This window comes from Micromys minutus, assembly GCF_963924665.1.
Source record: "Micromys minutus genome assembly, chromosome: 33".
NCBI classification, from domain to species: domain Eukaryota; kingdom Metazoa; phylum Chordata; class Mammalia; order Rodentia; family Muridae; genus Micromys; species Micromys minutus.
In genome coordinates this window covers 16777465-16796075 of record NC_137968.1, presented here as the reverse complement: position 1 = coordinate 16796075, position 18611 = coordinate 16777465, and the positions used below count along the sequence as shown (strand labels likewise).

At 40.4% G+C, this 18611-nt stretch overlaps 1 protein-coding gene across 1 annotated transcript in view; it reads right to left on the bottom strand.

Moving 5' to 3' along the window:
* Window positions 1-4035: 4035 nt before the first annotated feature.
* The window catches only part of SLC30A8 (solute carrier family 30 member 8), a gene marked incomplete at both ends in the record, with an annotated part of 40777 nt that continues 26201 nt past the window's right edge, over window positions 4036-18611 (bottom strand). The window contains 5 exons of the mRNA XM_080909368.1: window positions 4036-4181; window positions 5563-5697; window positions 11181-11286; window positions 14090-14240; window positions 17733-17886. Of these exons, the coding sequence (XP_080765494.1) occupies window positions 4036-4181; window positions 5563-5697; window positions 11181-11286; window positions 14090-14240; window positions 17733-17886 (692 nt within the window). The remainder of the gene's footprint in view (window positions 4182-5562; window positions 5698-11180; window positions 11287-14089; window positions 14241-17732; window positions 17887-18611) is intronic.

Genomic DNA, 18611 nt, shown 5'->3' with positions numbered 1-18611 from the left:
TGTGTGTCTTTCCTTCAGGAACATAAACCATCGAGGCAGGTAGCCAACCCTGCCCCACCTGGGGATTCATCCCATATACTGTCACCAAACCCAGACAATAATGTGGATGCCAACAAGTGCTTGCTGACAGAGCCTGATGCGGCTGTCTCCTGACAGGCTCTGCCGGGGCCTGACAAATAGAGAGTTGGATGCTCTCAACCAACCATTGGACTAAGAACAGGGTCCCAAATGGAGGAGTTAAAAAAGGGAGCCAAAGGAGTGTCAGTCCCACATGAAGAACAATAATATCAAACAACCAGACTCACCAGAGCTCGCAGAGACTAAACCACCAACCAAAAAGTACATAAGGAGGGACCGCTGGCTCCAGCCACATATGGAGCAAAGGATGGCCTTGTCAGGCATCAAGGAGAGGAGAGGTCTGTGACCCTGTGAAGACTCAGTACCGCAATGTAGGAGAACGCCAGGGTGGGGAGGTAGGAGGGAGTGGGTGGGTGAGAGAAATTCCAGAGGGAAATCCAGGAAAGGGGATGACATGTGAAATATAAGTAAAGAAAACATCCAATAAAAATAATGACTGCCTTTAAAAAAAAAGAAATATGTTTGAGTTTGCAAAGAAAATGTCCACCATTTCAAGGAAGGTCTTGCAACAAGGTAAAACTTTGCCCATGATCAAGAGGGTGACCTGCTCCCTACAGCAGTGGGACAAGCACGTGGTGAGCTTTGTTTTTATTCCAGCGCAGGTGGCAACTGTGTCTTTTCCTTATTAGCTGTTAGGCATCTGATCTTACCAACAAGGAAGGATAAAGGGCAGATGGATCTGGCATTTTAATTAGAGATCATAGTAGGGCCTTGTGGATGGGTGGATTAAAATTTTCCATAATAGTATTACAAGGTGGGGAGATAAAAAAGTATTAAGTTCTTTATTAAACACACAAATTTTATGGTAGCTGATGGGAAAATTTAATATTTCTTACAATGCTGAGCTTCAGAGACAGTAGACTAGACATTTACCCCAGAAAGCATACCATCCCTTACATTTATTAGTCTATGAAGCTCAGATAGAAATGTCATCATCACAATAAAAACTTCATTTTCGGCGAGCACCCTGAGAAGCTCAAGGAAATAGGACCAGTTCAAGTTAGAGATAAGAAAGGAAGCAGAAAGAGATGGGACCCATGGTCCCTAATTCTCTTATGCCATTTAGCCACCGACGTCTCTGGCTTCATCTGGCTACTGTAGCCTGTAGCTCCTCTCCTCCACAGTTCTGGTGTTAACAGCACACCCCAGATCCATCTTCTATCCAGCCACAACCCTTTCGATCAACTCGTTTTCTCTTGCCCTAGCCTGACTCTTATTCAGTGGGAAGCTCGGTGCCGTCTGTAAAGGGCAGAGCACGTTCAGTCATAGATAGACTACATCAGCGTTTGCCTTTAAAATTCCACACTTTATTCGCTCTCTTCCCTTGAAGCATGAAAACTAATCATTTTACACACTTCTGCTACAATCGCCTACTGTTCAAATAGGTTCTTTGGTCAGAAGGAGGGGGGGAGGAGGGGGAGGGGAAAGAAGGGGGAGGGGAGGGAGAGGTATAGGGAGAGCAAAGAAACGTCAAGGGAAAGCATAGGTAAGCTTTGGGGTAGATCTTGCATCACGATTTGGCTTGCTTCTCTCTCAGCTTCATTTTTTTTTTCACAGTCTTTAATTCGCTAGTTGCTTGGCAATGGTGACAACAAGGACCCTTCCCCAAGTTCTCCAGTGCCCCCAAGTTCTTTCGGATGCTCCCTGGTTTAATTCTTTATTATTATGATGATTATGATGATGATGATGATGATTATTATTATTACATTCTGATGGCAGTTTCCCCTCCCTCCTTTTTTCACCTCCCATCCCCTCCCCATACCCTTCCCCCTACATTGCCCCCTCCCCTGTCCACCTCTCATTTTCTCTTCAGAAAAGAGCAGGCCTCCCACGGATATCAACCGAACACGGCAATATCCGGTTGTGTAAGCCTAGGCACCTCCCCTGGTATTACGGCTAAAGGAGGCAATCCAATATGACGAAAAGAGTCCCAAGAGCCAGCAAAACAGTCAGAGGCGGCCCCTCCTCCCACTGTTGGTAGTCTCACAAGAAGGCCAAGCTGCACAGCTACAGCATATATACACAGGGCCCAGGTCAGTTGCTGAGGCTCTCCGGTTAGCAGTTCAGGTTAGTTGATTCTGTGCATTTTCTTGTGGTGTCCTTCATCCCTCTGGCTCCTACAATCTTTCTCCCCCTCTTTCACAGGATTCCCTGAGCTGCACTGCGGGTCTCTGCATCTGTTTCTACCCATTGCTGGGTGAAACCTCTCTGCTGACGGTTGGGCTAGGTACCAGTCTATGAGTATAGTGGAATATCAGTAGGGAATCATTTCATCGAGGTTTTCTTTTGGGTTTTATTTTGTTTTGTTTTTGCCAGTCATGTTTAGCTCTATCCTAGGGCTGTGGGATATCCAGCCTGCCCTGGGCAGACACTGTCAGAGACAGGCATCCTCTTGTGGCTTGGGTTTCAACCTGGCTTGGTTCTTATAGATTCTGGCTCCTCCTACATTTCATCTGGCTAGCACATATATGTTGTTTCCTTCAAATTTGGTTTTCTCTGAGAAATTCTTCACAAACCTGCCTTAATCTCACAGCCTCTCTTCCTTCAGATTATTGACCAGTTCTTATAGTAATTCTCAGTTGTTTCCGTATATAGTGTTTGTCTCCCGAACAAAGGAGAAACAGCGCTAAGGATGCTAGTGTTAATTTCAGCTTCATGCACTGATAGCAGTTTAAGCAAACCCACTAAAACTAATTTGACATTTAATGCTCCTCGTGGACTCTTGTAGAGAGTAGAGACCTGGGTCTGGGTGCATAAAAGCACTGGGAGGGAATGTCCAATAGGAACACAAAGACAGAGCCCTGATTCAGGGAAACTGTGGCTTTATATGAAGAGGAAGAAAAGCAAGGCAGGGTGTTTGTCTCTGCTATCCTATGATGCTCTGCTTTGCCTGGGATTCTGCAAACATCCATTACCGTCACCAGCAGCAGCCTCTCAGAGCCATGAGCTATATAAAGTTCTATTTCCTTTTTAATTCCCTAGTATGATTCAGTTACAGAAATAAAAAGCAAAGTTCTTCCCTGCTGTCATCCCAAGTCTAGCACCAAGAATATGGATAGATAACATTTTTTTTTTAATTACTTATCCTCTTGGATTTTTACGTACTATTTACCTAGTAATAGTATTAAGTAGACATTCTTAGAGTTGTTTTGTTGGGAAATAAAGTACAGCAACTGAAAAATAGTGATCCATGAATATTGTGCAGAATTTTGGAGTTATCTTAATTCTTAAACCGAATTTCTTTCCCTGTGACCTGGATAAAAATCATCCCATTCTGTGCCTCCTCGTTTTCTTCTTGTATCAAATTACACTTTATGAAAAAAAACATTTAAAAGTTAGCAATGTCAGAATTTTTTTTCTTTTCCCATACCGTAGCATTAAAATACAGTGCAATACTTCACAATACAGTACCATAACTTACATGCAATATCAAAAAAGGGGGGGGGGAGTTTTACTGTTTCACAAATAATGAAGATCTCATTGAGGATGGTGTAAGAGTCAAAATCTCATGCCTTAAGATTCTCTTCAAATGTTTGTTTCTCCTGCTGTGGATTCCTAGAAAGCCATTCCTGAAGTCAGCTGTCCCCACTATTGTAGGGAAGTGAATCATTCATTACCTACGGTTGCAAACATCTGCTATTTCAGCCCCAGTTAGGAATAATCTACATAGACTATAATTGAGCACAACTGCTGATTAGTATATAATTCAAGAAGCTGATGATCCCATGCATCCTCATTCATGGTGGATGGAGATGAACACAAAGGAAGAGAGTGCACAGTGCACTGTCATGATTTCCTCAAATCTATTCCGCTGGCTGCTTAATTGTGCATTGCAGAAACTTTGCTGCAGCTTGTCATGGCCTAGAAAACACACAGGGAGCTGCTAGTGCCATCCAGCTAGTCCTGCGGGTCTTCACAAAGAAGGCAGCTGGGGTCCTGATCTACTGCAGATTCTATTTGAATGGTAAGAGAGTGCAGATCAAAGCTACTGCTGAGGGCTCGAGCAATTCCTGTCCTCACAGTCTGGCTGTCCTGGCTGGCAGCTGTTGATAAAGAACCACAGGAAGATTAACACAGATAATGTGACAATGTATTCCTCACCTCCCTCCCTCCCTAACACATACATACACACATGTGCTCACATACATGCACACAGTGAAACAGGATCTGATTTCACCTTCAAGGGTTTGATATCTGAAGGGTAGAGAAAGGGTGGAGCCCTCAGAAGAAGCCATTGACTCTAAAACTCACTTCTGTTCACACAAACAGTGCATCCTTGTACAGCAAGGCATCGGTTACTACGAGTACTCTTCCTACACAGTTGCCTCTGTAGTCGGGCACTGGGAGGAGCTTCTTAAGATAGGTGAGAAAAGACTTGGGAAGCAGAAGAACCAGACAGAGCTCCTGTGTCTTACTGGGCCCTGCTCACTAGCCCCCAGGGATCTCCCTCTATCCGAGCTTGGATTTAATTAGAATTTATATCAAGGCAAGTGGCAGGAACCGGGAAGCGTTTAGAGCTCCCCACAGACCTTCCCTAGAGCATCCACCCTCACGGTCATCCTTTATTCTCTCTTAAATAATATGAGGAGGCTGCGGAGTCCCCACGTGGTTACCTGATTGTGTACTATCTTTCTACACTGGTGGTGAAATATTTGTACAGAGGATGCTGTAAATTTCTGGAAGTCATAACTGAGCCCCTTAGAGAAAATGAAGGCATATGATGAAGTACAGCCTTTGAGTGACTGTCAGTGACTTTCCTACTCTTTGCCTCCAAGTAACATCTTGAGGCATTTTTAACAACCTAATTGCTACCCTTGACCTGAGGTTTCTCTTAAGAGGAAGAAAAATCTCCTGCCCCCCCATTTCTCCTAGTTTGAAAACTTATCATGGACACACTCCCCTTCTACTTGAGAAAAGCAGGTTTGAGTCTAGTCTATGAAGTGTCTTGCATGTCCACATGGTGTCTGATCATCTTTCAACACATATATTAGCTTGTTAGAATTTCAAAGCTGAGCCTCTGTCCCCCTTTTTTCTTCTTCAGGGTCAGACAAGCATTTTTACACAGGAGATACTCTATTCAGATGCTTTGTTGTCTAATTCATTCCTATTCTTTAGACTAAGGGGGTCCAGACAAATAGGCAAAGTCCTTTTTTCTAAAACTGAGGACTTGAAGTAAGAGACATTTTAGCCCTTTTCAGGGTCTTGCTATTCCATGCAATCAGCTCAGAGGATACAACCGGGATCATTGTTACTATGACAACATTGATACGTGGGTTGGTTTTCAGAAGTGTTGAGCAGAGCAACACATTTCACTGGTATTTTGACAGACAGTGGATAGTAAGAGCAGCTGTAAAAGGAAGAGAAATGATGGGCTTTTCCTACTAAAGAGGGAATCTTGCCAGGGTGTTTACAAAACTCACTGACCTGTAATGACATGAACAGAGAGAACCACCTGATTCACTGTCAGCGACCAGATGTGTAGATTGTGTACGGAGATTACACCATCAACTCGGAGGATGAGCTCTTTCACACTGTTGTAACTTAGGCCCTTTGGGACACCTGACAAGTGAAAAGTATGACCCTCTTGTTACATACCTAAATGCACTCACCTCGAAGGCTAAGTGGACTGCACTGTCCTCAGCAAAATATTAACTGAGCCTTTCTTTGGTTTTATACCTCAAATGTTTAAATATCTTCATCTGCTAAAGGCTTTGAGACTGATGAGTCTCAAGCCCACAGACAAAATACTCACAGCATTTACTCAGAAACATCTAGCAACAGTAATCATCCTGAAGATGTTATTATACCAACAGGGTTTTGCCTGATTATCTTTGCATATGCTTTACAAAGTGTAATGAAACATCATGGGGCTTGCTATCATAAATCTTGAGTTTGCATTCTGACTATAATTACCATGAATTTTCTCAAATGGTGATGCTTCTCTGACCTGCATCACATGCATAGTAAAACATGACCAATATGAGCAATCCATAGATCATGAAAGATGTGGGGAGCTAGTGGAAGAGCTCTCTTCTTTATAAATTATAATGCTGGGAAATGTTGAGATACAGTGGCTGCTCCAGAAACTGTGCTAAGAAGAAATGCTAACATTGCAATGATAATTCATTTTGTTTGCAAATTGCCCATTGTGTTAGATGCCAAGGTCATTCACCGACTGGGTCACAGACTGCATGATAATTTGACAGTCACTTTTCTTTTTAAAATAAATCTTGTAGAACATGGGAAAGTGGAAAAACCACTGATCAATTAGCTTGGCTTAAATTTTTTTGTTTGTTAAAATTTTTAATTGGATATTGCTGTATTTATATTTCAAATTTTATCCCCTTTCCCCCTATTCCCTCCCCACTCCCCATCCCCTTGCTTGCTTGAAGGTGCTCCATCTTCCAACCACCCTCTCCCACCTCAGCATATTGCTGAGTATTGGCATTCCCTATACTGGGAGAACGAGCCTTCACTGGACCAAAGGCCTCTCCTCCCATTGATGCCAGAAAATGCCATCCTTTGCTACATATGCAACTGGAGCCATGGGTCTTTCCATGTGTGCTCAATGGTTGGTGTTTTAGTCCATGGGAGTTGTGGAGGGTTTAATTGGTTTATAATGTTTTTCTTCCCATGGGGTTGCAAACCCTTGCAGCTCCATCAGTCCTTTCTCTAGCTCCTTCATTGGGGTCCCCATTTTCAGTCAGATGGTTAGCTGCAAGAATCTTCATCTGTATCAGTATGGCTCTGGTAGAGTCTCTGAGGAGGGCTACATAACAGGCTCCTGCCAGTAAGCACTTCTTGGCATCAGCAATAGTACTTGGGTTTAGTGGCTTTATTTGGGATGGATCTCCTAGTGGGGCAGTCTCAGAATAATCTTTACTTTAATTCCTGCTTTAATCTATTTTTTCCTGTATTTCCTCCTGTGAGTGTTTTATTCTGCCTTCTAAGAAGGACTGACAAATCCACATCCAAGCCTTCCTTCTTTTGGAGTTTCCTAAGGTCTGTGGATTGTTTCTTTGGTATTCTAAGCTTTTTGGACTAATATCCACTTATCATGAGTGTTCTTTTGTGACTGTGTTACATCACTCAGGATGACTGCTTTTAGTTCCATCCATTTTCCTAGAAGTTTCATGAAGTCATTGTTTTTAATAGCTGAGTAGTACTCCATTGTGTAGATGTACCACAATTTCTGTACCCATTCCTCTGTTGAAAGACATCTGGGTTCTTTCCAGCTTCTGCCTACTATAAATAAGGCTGCTATGAACATAGTGATGCATGTGTTCTTATTATATGTTGGAGCATCTTTTGGGTATAGGCCCAGAAGTGGTATAACTGGGTGTTCAGGTAGTACTATGTCCAATTTTCTAAAGAACGTCAAGACTGATTTCCAGAGTGGTTGTACCAGCTTGCAATCCCACCAACAGTGTATAAGTGTTCCTCTTTCTTCGCATCCTTGCCAGAATCTGCTGTCACCTGAGTTTTTGACCTTAGCCATTCTGACTGGTGTGAGGTGGAATCTTAGGGTGGTTTTGATTTGCATTTCCCTGATGACTATGGATGCTGAGCAATTCTTTAGGTGCTTCTCACCCATTTGATATTTCTCAGTTGAGAAACTTTGTTTGGCTCTGTACCCCATTTTTAATAGAATTCTTTGATTTTTCGGAGTCTAACTGGGTGAGTTCTTTGGAAATTGGATATCAGATGTAGAATTGGTAAATATCTTTTCCCAGTCTGTTGGTTGCTGTTTTGTCCAATTGACAGTGTTCTTTGCCTTACAGAAACTTTGCAATTTTATAAGGTCCCATTTGTTGATTCTTGACCTTAGAGCTTAAGCCATTGGTGTTCTGTTCAGGAAAATTTCCCCTGTGACTAGGTGTTTGAGACTTTTCCCCACTTTCTCTTCTATTACATTTAGTGTACCTAGTTTTATGTAAAGGTCTTTGATCCACTTGGACTTGAGTTTTGTACAAGGAGATAAGAATGGATTAATTTACATTCTTCTGTAAGCTGACTGCCAGTTGCATCAGCACCATTTGTTAAAGAGGCTGTCATTTTTCCATTGAATGTTTTCTGGAACCTCTAGAATAAGGTGACCAGAGGTGTGAGAGTTCATTTCTGGGTCTTCAACTCTATTACATTGGTCTATCTATTCCTGCCTGTCTCTACCAAAACCATGCAGGATTTTTCTGTTACTTTTGTTCTGTATGAACATGAGGTCATGGGATGGTGATCCCTCCAGAAGTTTTTTTTTTTTTTTTTTTTTTTTTTTTTTTTTTTTTTTTGAGAATAGTTTTCAGTATCCTGGGGGTTTTGTTATTCCAAATGAATTTAAAAATTGATTTTTCTAACTCTATGAAGAATTGGGTTGGAATTTTGATGGGAGTTGCATTGAAATTGTAGATTGCTTTTGGCAAGACGGCCATTTGTACAGTATTAATCCTGCCAGTCCATGAGCATGGGAGATCTTTCCGCCTTCTGAAATCTTCTTCAATTTCTTTCTTCAGACTTGAAGTTCTTGTCATACAAATCTTACACTTGCTTGGTTAGAGTCACACCAAGGTATTTTATATTATTTGTAACTATTGTGAAGGGTGTCAATTCCCTAATTTCTTTCTCAGCCTGTTTATCCTTTGGGTAGAGTAAGGCTACTGATTTGTTTGAGTTAATTTTATATCCACCCAGTTTGCTGAAGGTGTTTATCAGTTGTAAAAGTTCCATGGTGGAGTTTTTGGGGTCACTGAAGTATACTATCATATCATCTGCAAATAGTGATATTTTGTCTTCTTCCTTTTCAATTTGTTTTCTTTTGCTGTCTAATTGCTCTAGCCAGGACTTCCAATATTATATTGAATAAGTAGGGGGTGGGGAGTGGGAATCCTTGTCTAGTCCCTGATTTTAGTGGGATTGCTTTGAGTTTCTCACCATTTAGTTTGATGTTGGTTACTGGTTTGATGTATATTGCTTTTACTATGGTTAGGTATGGGCCTTGAATTCCTGATCTCTCCAAGACTTTTAACGTGAAAGGGTGTTGAATTTTGTCAAATGCTTTCTCAGCATCTAGTGAGATGATAATGTGGTTTGTTTCTTTGAGTTGTTTATATGGGGGATTACGTTTATGGATTTCCATATATTAAACTATCCCTGCATCCCAGGGATGAAGCCTACTTGATCATGATGAATGATTGTTTTGATGTGTTCTTGGATTCAGTTTGCAAGAATTTTATAGAGTATTTTTGCATCAATGTTGATAATGAGGGTAATTGTGGCTTTGAAGAATAAGTTGGGTAGTGTTCCTTCTCTTTCTATTTTGTAGAATAGTTTAGAGAGTATTAGTATTAGGTCTTCTATGAAGGTCTGGTAGAATTCTGCACTAAACCCATCTGGTTCTGGGATTTTGGAGGGGAGGGTTGAGAAGTGTTTGATGACTGCTTCTATTTTTTTAGGGTTATACAACTGTTTAGATGGTTTATCTAATCCTGATTTAACTTTGGTACCTGCTATCTGTCTAGAGACTTGTTCATTTCCTCTAGATTTTCCAGTTTTGTTGAATAAAAGTTTTTGTAGTAGGATATGATGATTTCTTTAGTTTCCTCAATTTCTTTCTCAGCTCTCTGCAGTCAGGCTGTGAGTCCTGGTGTCAGTGGGCTGGCTCTAGGTCTAGGCACAGATGGAGGCCGGAATGGTCTTTTCCCAGGAAGCACTGTAATACCCATGCCCTGAGAGTTCCTGGCAGTCTTTCTGCAGATAGTCAGTGGAGAGAAAGTGGGAATTCACTCATGGGCTCAGGAGCGAGAGCACTTTCCGTGTTCCTGAGTGTTCAGCTCTGTGTAGGAGAGTTGTAAGTCCTGATGGTGGTGGGCCAGATCTAGCCTTGGTTTTAATTCTTATAATTTATTTCTGAAATGTCTGTACTATGTAATGCTGAATGGCCTAAATGTATTATATAGTCCAGACTGTCCTTGAACTTATAACAATCCTCCTGCCTCTACCTTCCCGTTGCTGAGCTTACAGGCATTTGCCACTGTACCTGGCTATGACCTGTTCTTTAAGACTGAACTAGTCTCAGAATGTATGTCGGTCACACCTAACTACTGAGATGCAGTCTGAGATTCATCGACTATGTTATGCCAAACAAAAACAAAGTACCAAACTACAGAATGCAGTGTGGAAACATTCCCAGTAAGCTTTAGTCATAGGAGCTACTGTCTTGACAGTGAAAGTTACTTCTGTCATCTGTTTCTGATTGACGGGAAGACCCATGGGGCCAGGCAGGCAAAGCAGAATAATAGTTGGGGCCACAGTCTGTGGGCAATGAGGTTGATATGTAAACAATCCTACCCTGGGCTGAGAATGACCTTATAACATCATATCCCCCGTTGTTTGCTGGCCCTCCTCCCCAGCCATGTTCGAATTCCCACAGCTCTTCTTTGTAGCACTTCCTACTCTAGTCTTTCTTACTGTTTAGACAGTCTCTTCTTTCACTCGAGTACAGCGTCTCCATTAGGAGAGGGTCAACCACTGACTCACTGTTTTGCTCATGTTAGTAAGACTAATGTTAAGCACATGATCTAGCAGGGTTCCACAAGCACTTGCTGGATAAAAGATGTCACCTCATTGTTCGTGTACTTTAAGACATATGAGACCTAAATGTTCAGCTATATCACTGCCTAATAGAAAGATGCTTCTTGTGTTTCCTTAATATTTTCCAGTATACTTTTGCAACATTTCCTTCTACTGTTGTATTCACTGCTTATATTTGATATCTTTACATTGTGAGGTAAAATTTAACAATGCACATATGCGTGCATGCATGCATGAATGTGTGTGTGTGTGTGTGTGTGTGTGTGTGTGTGTGTGTGTGTGTGTGTGTGAGATTTTGATTTGTTCCATACAGGTTAAAATCAAACATTAATAATCCTTATCACTCTAATTTCCCTCTATAACACAGATATGAATTAACTGAGAACATACCTTGCAGTCATCCCTTTATGATCAAAGAGAAGCATTAGTCCTGCAGATACTGATGAAAGCAGTCCTACCTTCCATGAGTAAGATGGAGAAGTCCTTTAAGATCATGACAGTGCTGGCCAAAACCAAGATCGAAAAGATAAACGTGCACACTGGGTCAGCAATTTTGTAGTCAGGCTAGAAAACAGAGCAGCCTTGGTTAACTGAGTTCAGCCTTTCTATTGAGACACCCAGTTGGTAAGAGAAATGACACTCTCTGAATCATTCTTCCTCCACCACCCTTGAACTTCCTGACCCTGGGTGTTCAATTCAACAGCAGGATGCTTTTCCTGGAGACTCAGTCAGGCAAGTTTTAAACTCAAAGTGAGTAAGGGATAGATGGTCTCTAGAAATGTGTTCCTCATAACTCAGGCATTAAAGTGAAATATGTCCTAAAGTGTGCTCTAAAAATTACTTGATTTATAGTTAATATGAGAACACAGTAGTCAAGGAAATGTGTGAAAAGATGATCCCACTAGCCAACACTTTTCAGCCTTAATTATGATGAGGGAGGAAAAGGGCATCATTTATTTCAGCTTTTAAAGCACAAACCAAAGCATCTCCCTCCCCCTACCTCCCCTCCCCCTCCTCTCCCCCTTCCCCTCTCTACTCATTCCCCCTTCCCATCCCCTCCCTTCCCTCTCCTTCCATATACCCCTGCTGATTGGTAGTCTTGAAAATAGAGTGAAATATGTACTATTCTGATTATGATGAAGCTCAGCGGCACAGAAAAGTCTGTTCTCTACTTTCTTTAGGAAATGTAGCATCAACCTAACCTTTGTGCATGCAGTGACTGGAGTCATTTTGCTTTGTTCTGTTTTTATAAGTAGTTACACGGATTTTATTAGTTACACAGCAAAGAAAGTCATAAATCAAATGACTTGCCAAGTATATTGTGGATGCCATAAACAGGCAGGTAACAGCAAAGCTGGGAAAAGTCTACTATAGATTCAGATGCTATGTGATGTAATGTGAAGACACTCTTAGCTTTTTAGACTAGTGAAGGTGAGTGGCCTATTAAGAATTCATTGTAAGGTTTCCTTTCATTTTTATTTAAATAGATTGCTTAATGCAATATATTCTGATTATAGTTTTTCCTCCCCAACTCTTCTCAGATTGTCCCTACTTCTCCACCCACCCAAACCGTTCCTTTCTTTTTCCCATTGGGATACACACAGGCAATACTACTAAAAATATTAATACTAATACTAATGCTAATATAACAAACAGAATCATACAAAACAAACAGAAAAAAAAGGAGCCAAAGAAAAAGCTAAAATACCCCAAAAACAAAACCAAATAGATACAGAGACAGACACATCCACATGCACAAAAATCTCCTAAAAATACAAAATCATAAGCTGTAAAGTATATGCAAAGGACCTGTAAGGTTTAAAAAGACAAAAAGCCTGACAAAGCACTAGGAGACATAGACCGTCCAAAATGCCATTGATTTCATTCTGCTTGGGCATTTACTGATAGACAGGCATGGAGCCTGCCCTGGAGTGTGGTTTGTATGGCCAGTGAGACTCCATTGGATAGGAATTTCTTAGAATAACTCATTTTTCACTTGTGAGCCGGAAATATCACCTGGAAATAGCTTCTGCATTGAGGATGGGGCCTTCTGTTGACCCCCCCATCTCGGCACTAAGGCTGCAACCAGACCAGATCTGTGTGTGAGGCCAAATATATGTAAGTTCATAATTGCACAGGCCCTGCTGTGTTCAGAAGGTCTTGTTTCATTGGGAACCGCTGTCCTTTCTGACAAAATCAAACTATTCGTCTTTATGATTTTAAACTGCTTTCGACTTAAAGCTTTTATTTCACTTTAAACATATATATATATATATATATTTTATTTACTAGCTTCAAGCTTTTAACATGCCCCGCCTCCAACCTTTGCGTTCAGTTATCTTTTCTTTTTCATTACATGCTTTTACACTTCAGGAAAAAAAATACTGTCCTCTCCAAATTGCACAGTTTTAATGGCATGATACAAAATGGAAGAGCCAAAGACTTCTTTTTTCCCCACTCACTCTGTCCCAAACACACATCTTTATGGAGGAGTATTTACATGTTTAAAGTGAGAGACCCTTCTCCTTTCTCATTTTACCCTGAACTCTGCTTTGGGGTAAAAGAAGCTCCTCCCACACTGAAAACAATGTCAGCATGGTAATGAATCAAGTACTTAACCCTTCCCCAGCCAAGCAGTAAGCACATGTCCCACACATGGCAAATTGGATTCCCTCCCAAGAAATGTGATTCTCAGAGGGCTGGAGAAAGATAGCTCCGTGATTAGGAACAGATGCTGCTCTTGCAGAGAATTTGAACTCAGTTCTCTGCAATCATGTTAGACCACTAATAATGCCAACTCCAGGTGATCCAACTCTGCTGACCTCTGTGGGTACCGGGATTCATGCACATACTTACAGAGACACATTACTGGACAGGACTATTAAAACAAACATAAATAGATCTTTAAAAAAACATTGACTCTTGGCATTGATAATAAAAACTGATAAAATGCTTGATCAGACATATTTATTTCAGCATGATACCTCTACATGCCAACATGTGCCCAGTCTCGACCTTGATTTGTATCTCTGAGCTCCTCCCATAAATTTCAGCCAATACGTATAATTTAGATCAGACAGACATCTCCCCCTTTGTTTACGCCTGAAGAAACCCAAGGTGTTCTCAGTTTCATTAGTTTACATCTTAACACCACATCAAAAGGATCTTTCTTGAGAGACTCAAAGCCCAGCAGATGAAGTACAAACAGCTCTGGAATGCAGGAAAGACGGAGGTCTCAGGATTTGTTAGCTTTAGCTTTGTAATGTGGTTTGAGCAAGTAAACACAGGCTGCTCGCAGTGGCGATATTTGAATCTTCAGTGCTGTTGCCTCATCCAGAGCATCACTGTGATTACCAAACACACTCACCTTAAAGTAGATAATGAGGGCGCTAATCAGCACACCGATGCTCTGAAGTACATCCCCCAGGGCATGCGCAAAGGCTGCTCGAACGCTGGCATTAGCTTGTACATCCTTGTGGTCGTGGCCAAGATGCCGCTGGTGCAAAATCATGGTAAGTCTGGAAGAGTGAACAATGTTCTTGACGAACAGCAAGCCTACACAGTGTAACGAAGGAGTCATCAGTAGCATTTATCACTTAAACTGTTGGGTAATTAAAATAAATTAAGGTATACCATGTTGGACTTACTTGAATATAAGTATGTCTTAGAACTTTTCAAAACCATATTTCAAAAATTCACCCCCTTTTTCTGGAGAATTCACCAACATAATCCTATTCTTTCCCTTGGCAAAAGTAAGAAGTATTAATTCTTTCATGAAAATCGAACATTGTTCCAATTAGATGACTGTTGGTTACCCCAAACATGTAAGTTCCACTGTGGCAACCAGGAGTATATCTAGTCACCTATATATAGGCTTATAGCCTTCTTGGACTAGTGACTATTTCTCTACCTTGGCATCTTGCACAGATCTCTCTCTTCTGGTCCCAAAGCTGGAGTCTTTGATTTTATTTGTTTCATATGAAAGATTATTTAAAATCTGGATAATTTTCTAATGGCCAATGCAAAGAATATGTCAGCATAAATACTTATTTATACAGAGGCTGACATCCATCTGACATAGTATCATGAACTTGTATCAATACACGCATATTACAACGTATTGCAAAATTTAGCGTGCATCTTGCTAGCAAGCTGACAAAGAAGGAAACACATATGTGTAATGTGTCTGTTAAGTCTCAAGCCATCACTGCAGAATCGCAGCTACCTACCCACGAGGATTTCATCATCCCGTGATGCAGTTTTCAGATTGTCAGTACTTGGATAGGAATTCACTGTCAGCTACGAGCTACCATTCTGCATGCCTCAGACAGGCTGGCTGCAAATAGAGCCTTCAGATCTGTTAGTCATGTCCATCATATTGTCATTCATTCTTTGGCTTGTTTTACTTGAAGATGACGAGAAACACATATTTAGGCATAGTTAAATGTTTATACCACAAACTGAACATCTCTCCCTAGCATACATGTGAGGCAGAGATAGAGGATTACACACACACACACACACACACACACACACACACACAAACATACACATATTTATATTCATATCTACTAAAATTATCACTGTAGTTGAACAACAGAGGGGCCTGGTTTAGACAGAGCTACTGGGCTGAATTTGTAAATCAAGTAGAAATAGCTTCACATTTATTGCTCTGTCTACAACTTTTATCAAAGACTCTCTTCTCAGTTGCTACTAGAACTTTCTGTTCTGGTTTTTGGGTTCCCTAAGAGCGGAGGTTTCCCCCTTAAATTTCTGCTCTGATAGCTCAATATGTTCCCACAACACAGTATCTAACAGCAATCAGTTCCCAGAATAAAGATTCCAGTAATCTTTATCTACAAATAACCATCTGTGTGCTTGCTTAGGGAAGGCAGACAGCTGGGTGTCTCTCTAAGTATGAAAACTACTTCAAGTTGTCAGGTCAATGTTCAAAAGCAATGCAGCAAAAAGAAAACCTAGGTGGTATCTATTATGAAGATCAAATCTGCCCTTAAGTTCCCCCAAATTAATGGAGTTATTGGCTTGATTCATATACCATCTTTGCATAGTATTAACACAATCCACATAAGCTATGACTTTTTGAAATTTATGAATACTTTCATTTTCCCTACTGACTTTAGGACATACTCTTCTCCTTCTTAAAAAAAAAAAAAGGTATCATTACATACACACACACACACACAGAGAGAGAGAGAGAGAGAGAGAGAGAGAGAGAGACAGAGACAGAGACAGAGACAGAGACAGATTGATCAGGACACATCTGAGTATTTGTCTCCTAGACAAGAAAGATTTACATTTATCTGTCTGCATTATTTTTCCAAAATGACACATCATTTCAAGTTAACTCAAAGTACATAGGTTTCTAATCAATGACTGCTCATCAAATACCATCCTAACTTCCAGCTCAGATATTTTGGGTGAAAACTCTGGGATGAGAGTAGAGGTGTATAAATGGGATGCTCTTCCAAAAACATGAAGACAAAACTGTCAGTACCATTTTATTTCTTCAACCACTGTTAAGTCTTTGATGTCAAATCTACATCATAATAGGTATCAGTTTTTACTGGAAGACTGGAAGATGGTATACTTGTGTGTGTGTGTGTGTGTGTGTGTGTGTGTGTGTGTGTGTGTGTGTGTGTGTGTGAATTTTTACATAAAGTTTGCCAGTTAGATATCCTTAGTTTGACTATTCAAAATGTTCAAAACACCCCACGTTCCAGAATTTTGAGCATAAAACATATCCCAATGTCTTGGGCTTCAGGTCGGTATAAAGTGTGCATCAAGAATGTGCAACCTGTGTACTGATTTTTTTAAAATATGACTCATTCATGTGCTTTTATTTCTGGGTATTTTCATCTTCTTTTTTCTTTCATTTTACAATTTTATTTAAAAAACAGAGATACATGTACAGATTTTAAAAGCATTTTTTGCATAAAATTATATTAATATATTTTTGTCAGTACTTGATTTTTTTTAAAAGTTTGATAGTATGCATTGAACTCTTACTAGTTACAATGAGCATAAAGTATATGTAAAACAAAATGTAACATAGAAATAGTCAAAGTTTTCTTGATGTGAAAAGATTAAACATAATAATTTTTAAACACCAAAAATTGCCCCAAGGCTATATTCTTAGCTCTTAAATTATTAATGATTTAAGGTTTAGGTGTACTGCATTCTGAAAGGGTGCTGTATATCTGTGTACTGATATTTATTTTACTGAATTAATAAAGTACCTCAATTCTTTGGGAGCTTAAAACAACATGAATTCATTATCTGACATTTCTAGAGGTAAAATGGCCAAAGAAAGCATGAAAACTGAATTCTTTCTGGAGGTACCCGTGGGAAAGATTTTTCTCCCCAAACCGTTTTCATGCAGTAGCATGTGACAAAGATAAAATAGAGTTTGATGGGGAAAGAAAACCCTCCATTTTTGGTTTGGTTGAATACACAAAGGTGAAGAACACTTTTAACAATACTGCAAAAGCCCATTTAAATGTAGAATCCAGACGACGGTAAATAATTTCTAAGGTCTCTGTCAACTCAGCAATCTGAGAATTTATTATCCACTTACCTAACAAACATTGAGCCATTTGGAAGCCACATTACATGAGGTCCTCAACACACACAAGGAAGCAGAGTGGATGGAAACTTGATTCCAAACCTGTCCAAATAGACTGGAATCCTAACTCCCTATTACCTATTGAACACAGCTGAGTTTCCTTTTCACACTCTGTGGATTTGGAGGACTGAAAATTCAGGGAAAATTCAGTCTGATGTGTATATCACGAGATCTTTTTCCAGACTCCGGCATGTTGCAAAGTTTCAAATAGGATAACTACTAGAAGAAATGTTTCAAAACTCCTTAATCTTTCGTGGCCAACATTATTTTCTGTCATGGTGGCAGTCAAATACCATGTCAGAGCATTAGCATCTAACTGACACAGGAGATTTATTTCTGTATCTTTCTCAAGATACAAGTGACTTACACAATGTTGGCAGCCACTGCACAGCCTGAAACGGTGATCATGATGTCTGCTTGGATCTGGTAATCAGGATACAAGAGGCGCTCACAGGCAAGGTACACCAGCACACCAGTCACCACCCAGATGCAAAAGACAGACAGCAGGGCACCGAGGATCTCTGGGAGTCAAATTCACAGAAAACCACATGAATACCACCTTCACACCCCCAACTCCCCACACAAGAGTCATGGATCTTCAATCCCACCCCTACCCTGCTGCTCATGAAAATGGTTGCATGTTGCTTTTTCAGAGAAGCTGGAGTGTGAATGAATTAGAGAACCGACATGAGGCACTTTAGCATCGTGTTCATAAAACATGAGCATCAGAATTCATTACGCTCACTATTACTGGGTAATTTTCAGCAAATTTTTAGAACATATTAATTGCTGCCTGCCCTCCCTGTTCTCCTTGGGGATTTGAATTTACACAGGTGCTAAAAGATGATAAAAACTTATTTAGGGAGGGGGAAATAATGAGGAACGACAACTAGAATGTGTTTAGAAACTCTTAATTTCACCATAAAACATTTACAACTCGCCAGCACTGGCACCTTTAGAGGGATAAGCTAGTAAAAAAGGAAAGCATCAGAGTGTACTTTACGAAAATGGGTTTCATTTGCCAGCCCGACATATTGTAAACACAGAGCAGACTCAAGGGCTTCCAGGGGGCTCTGACTACTCTTTAAGAACAACTGCAAGGATAAGAAACATCAAAATGGAAGCATTTGCATTAATATTTGAAGATAAGGGAGATCTCAATGAGCTTATTTAAGAAAGAAAGTACTTCAACTCACATGGACATTCCTTAACACCCCACCTTGTCCTTTCATTCAACCTTGCAAAT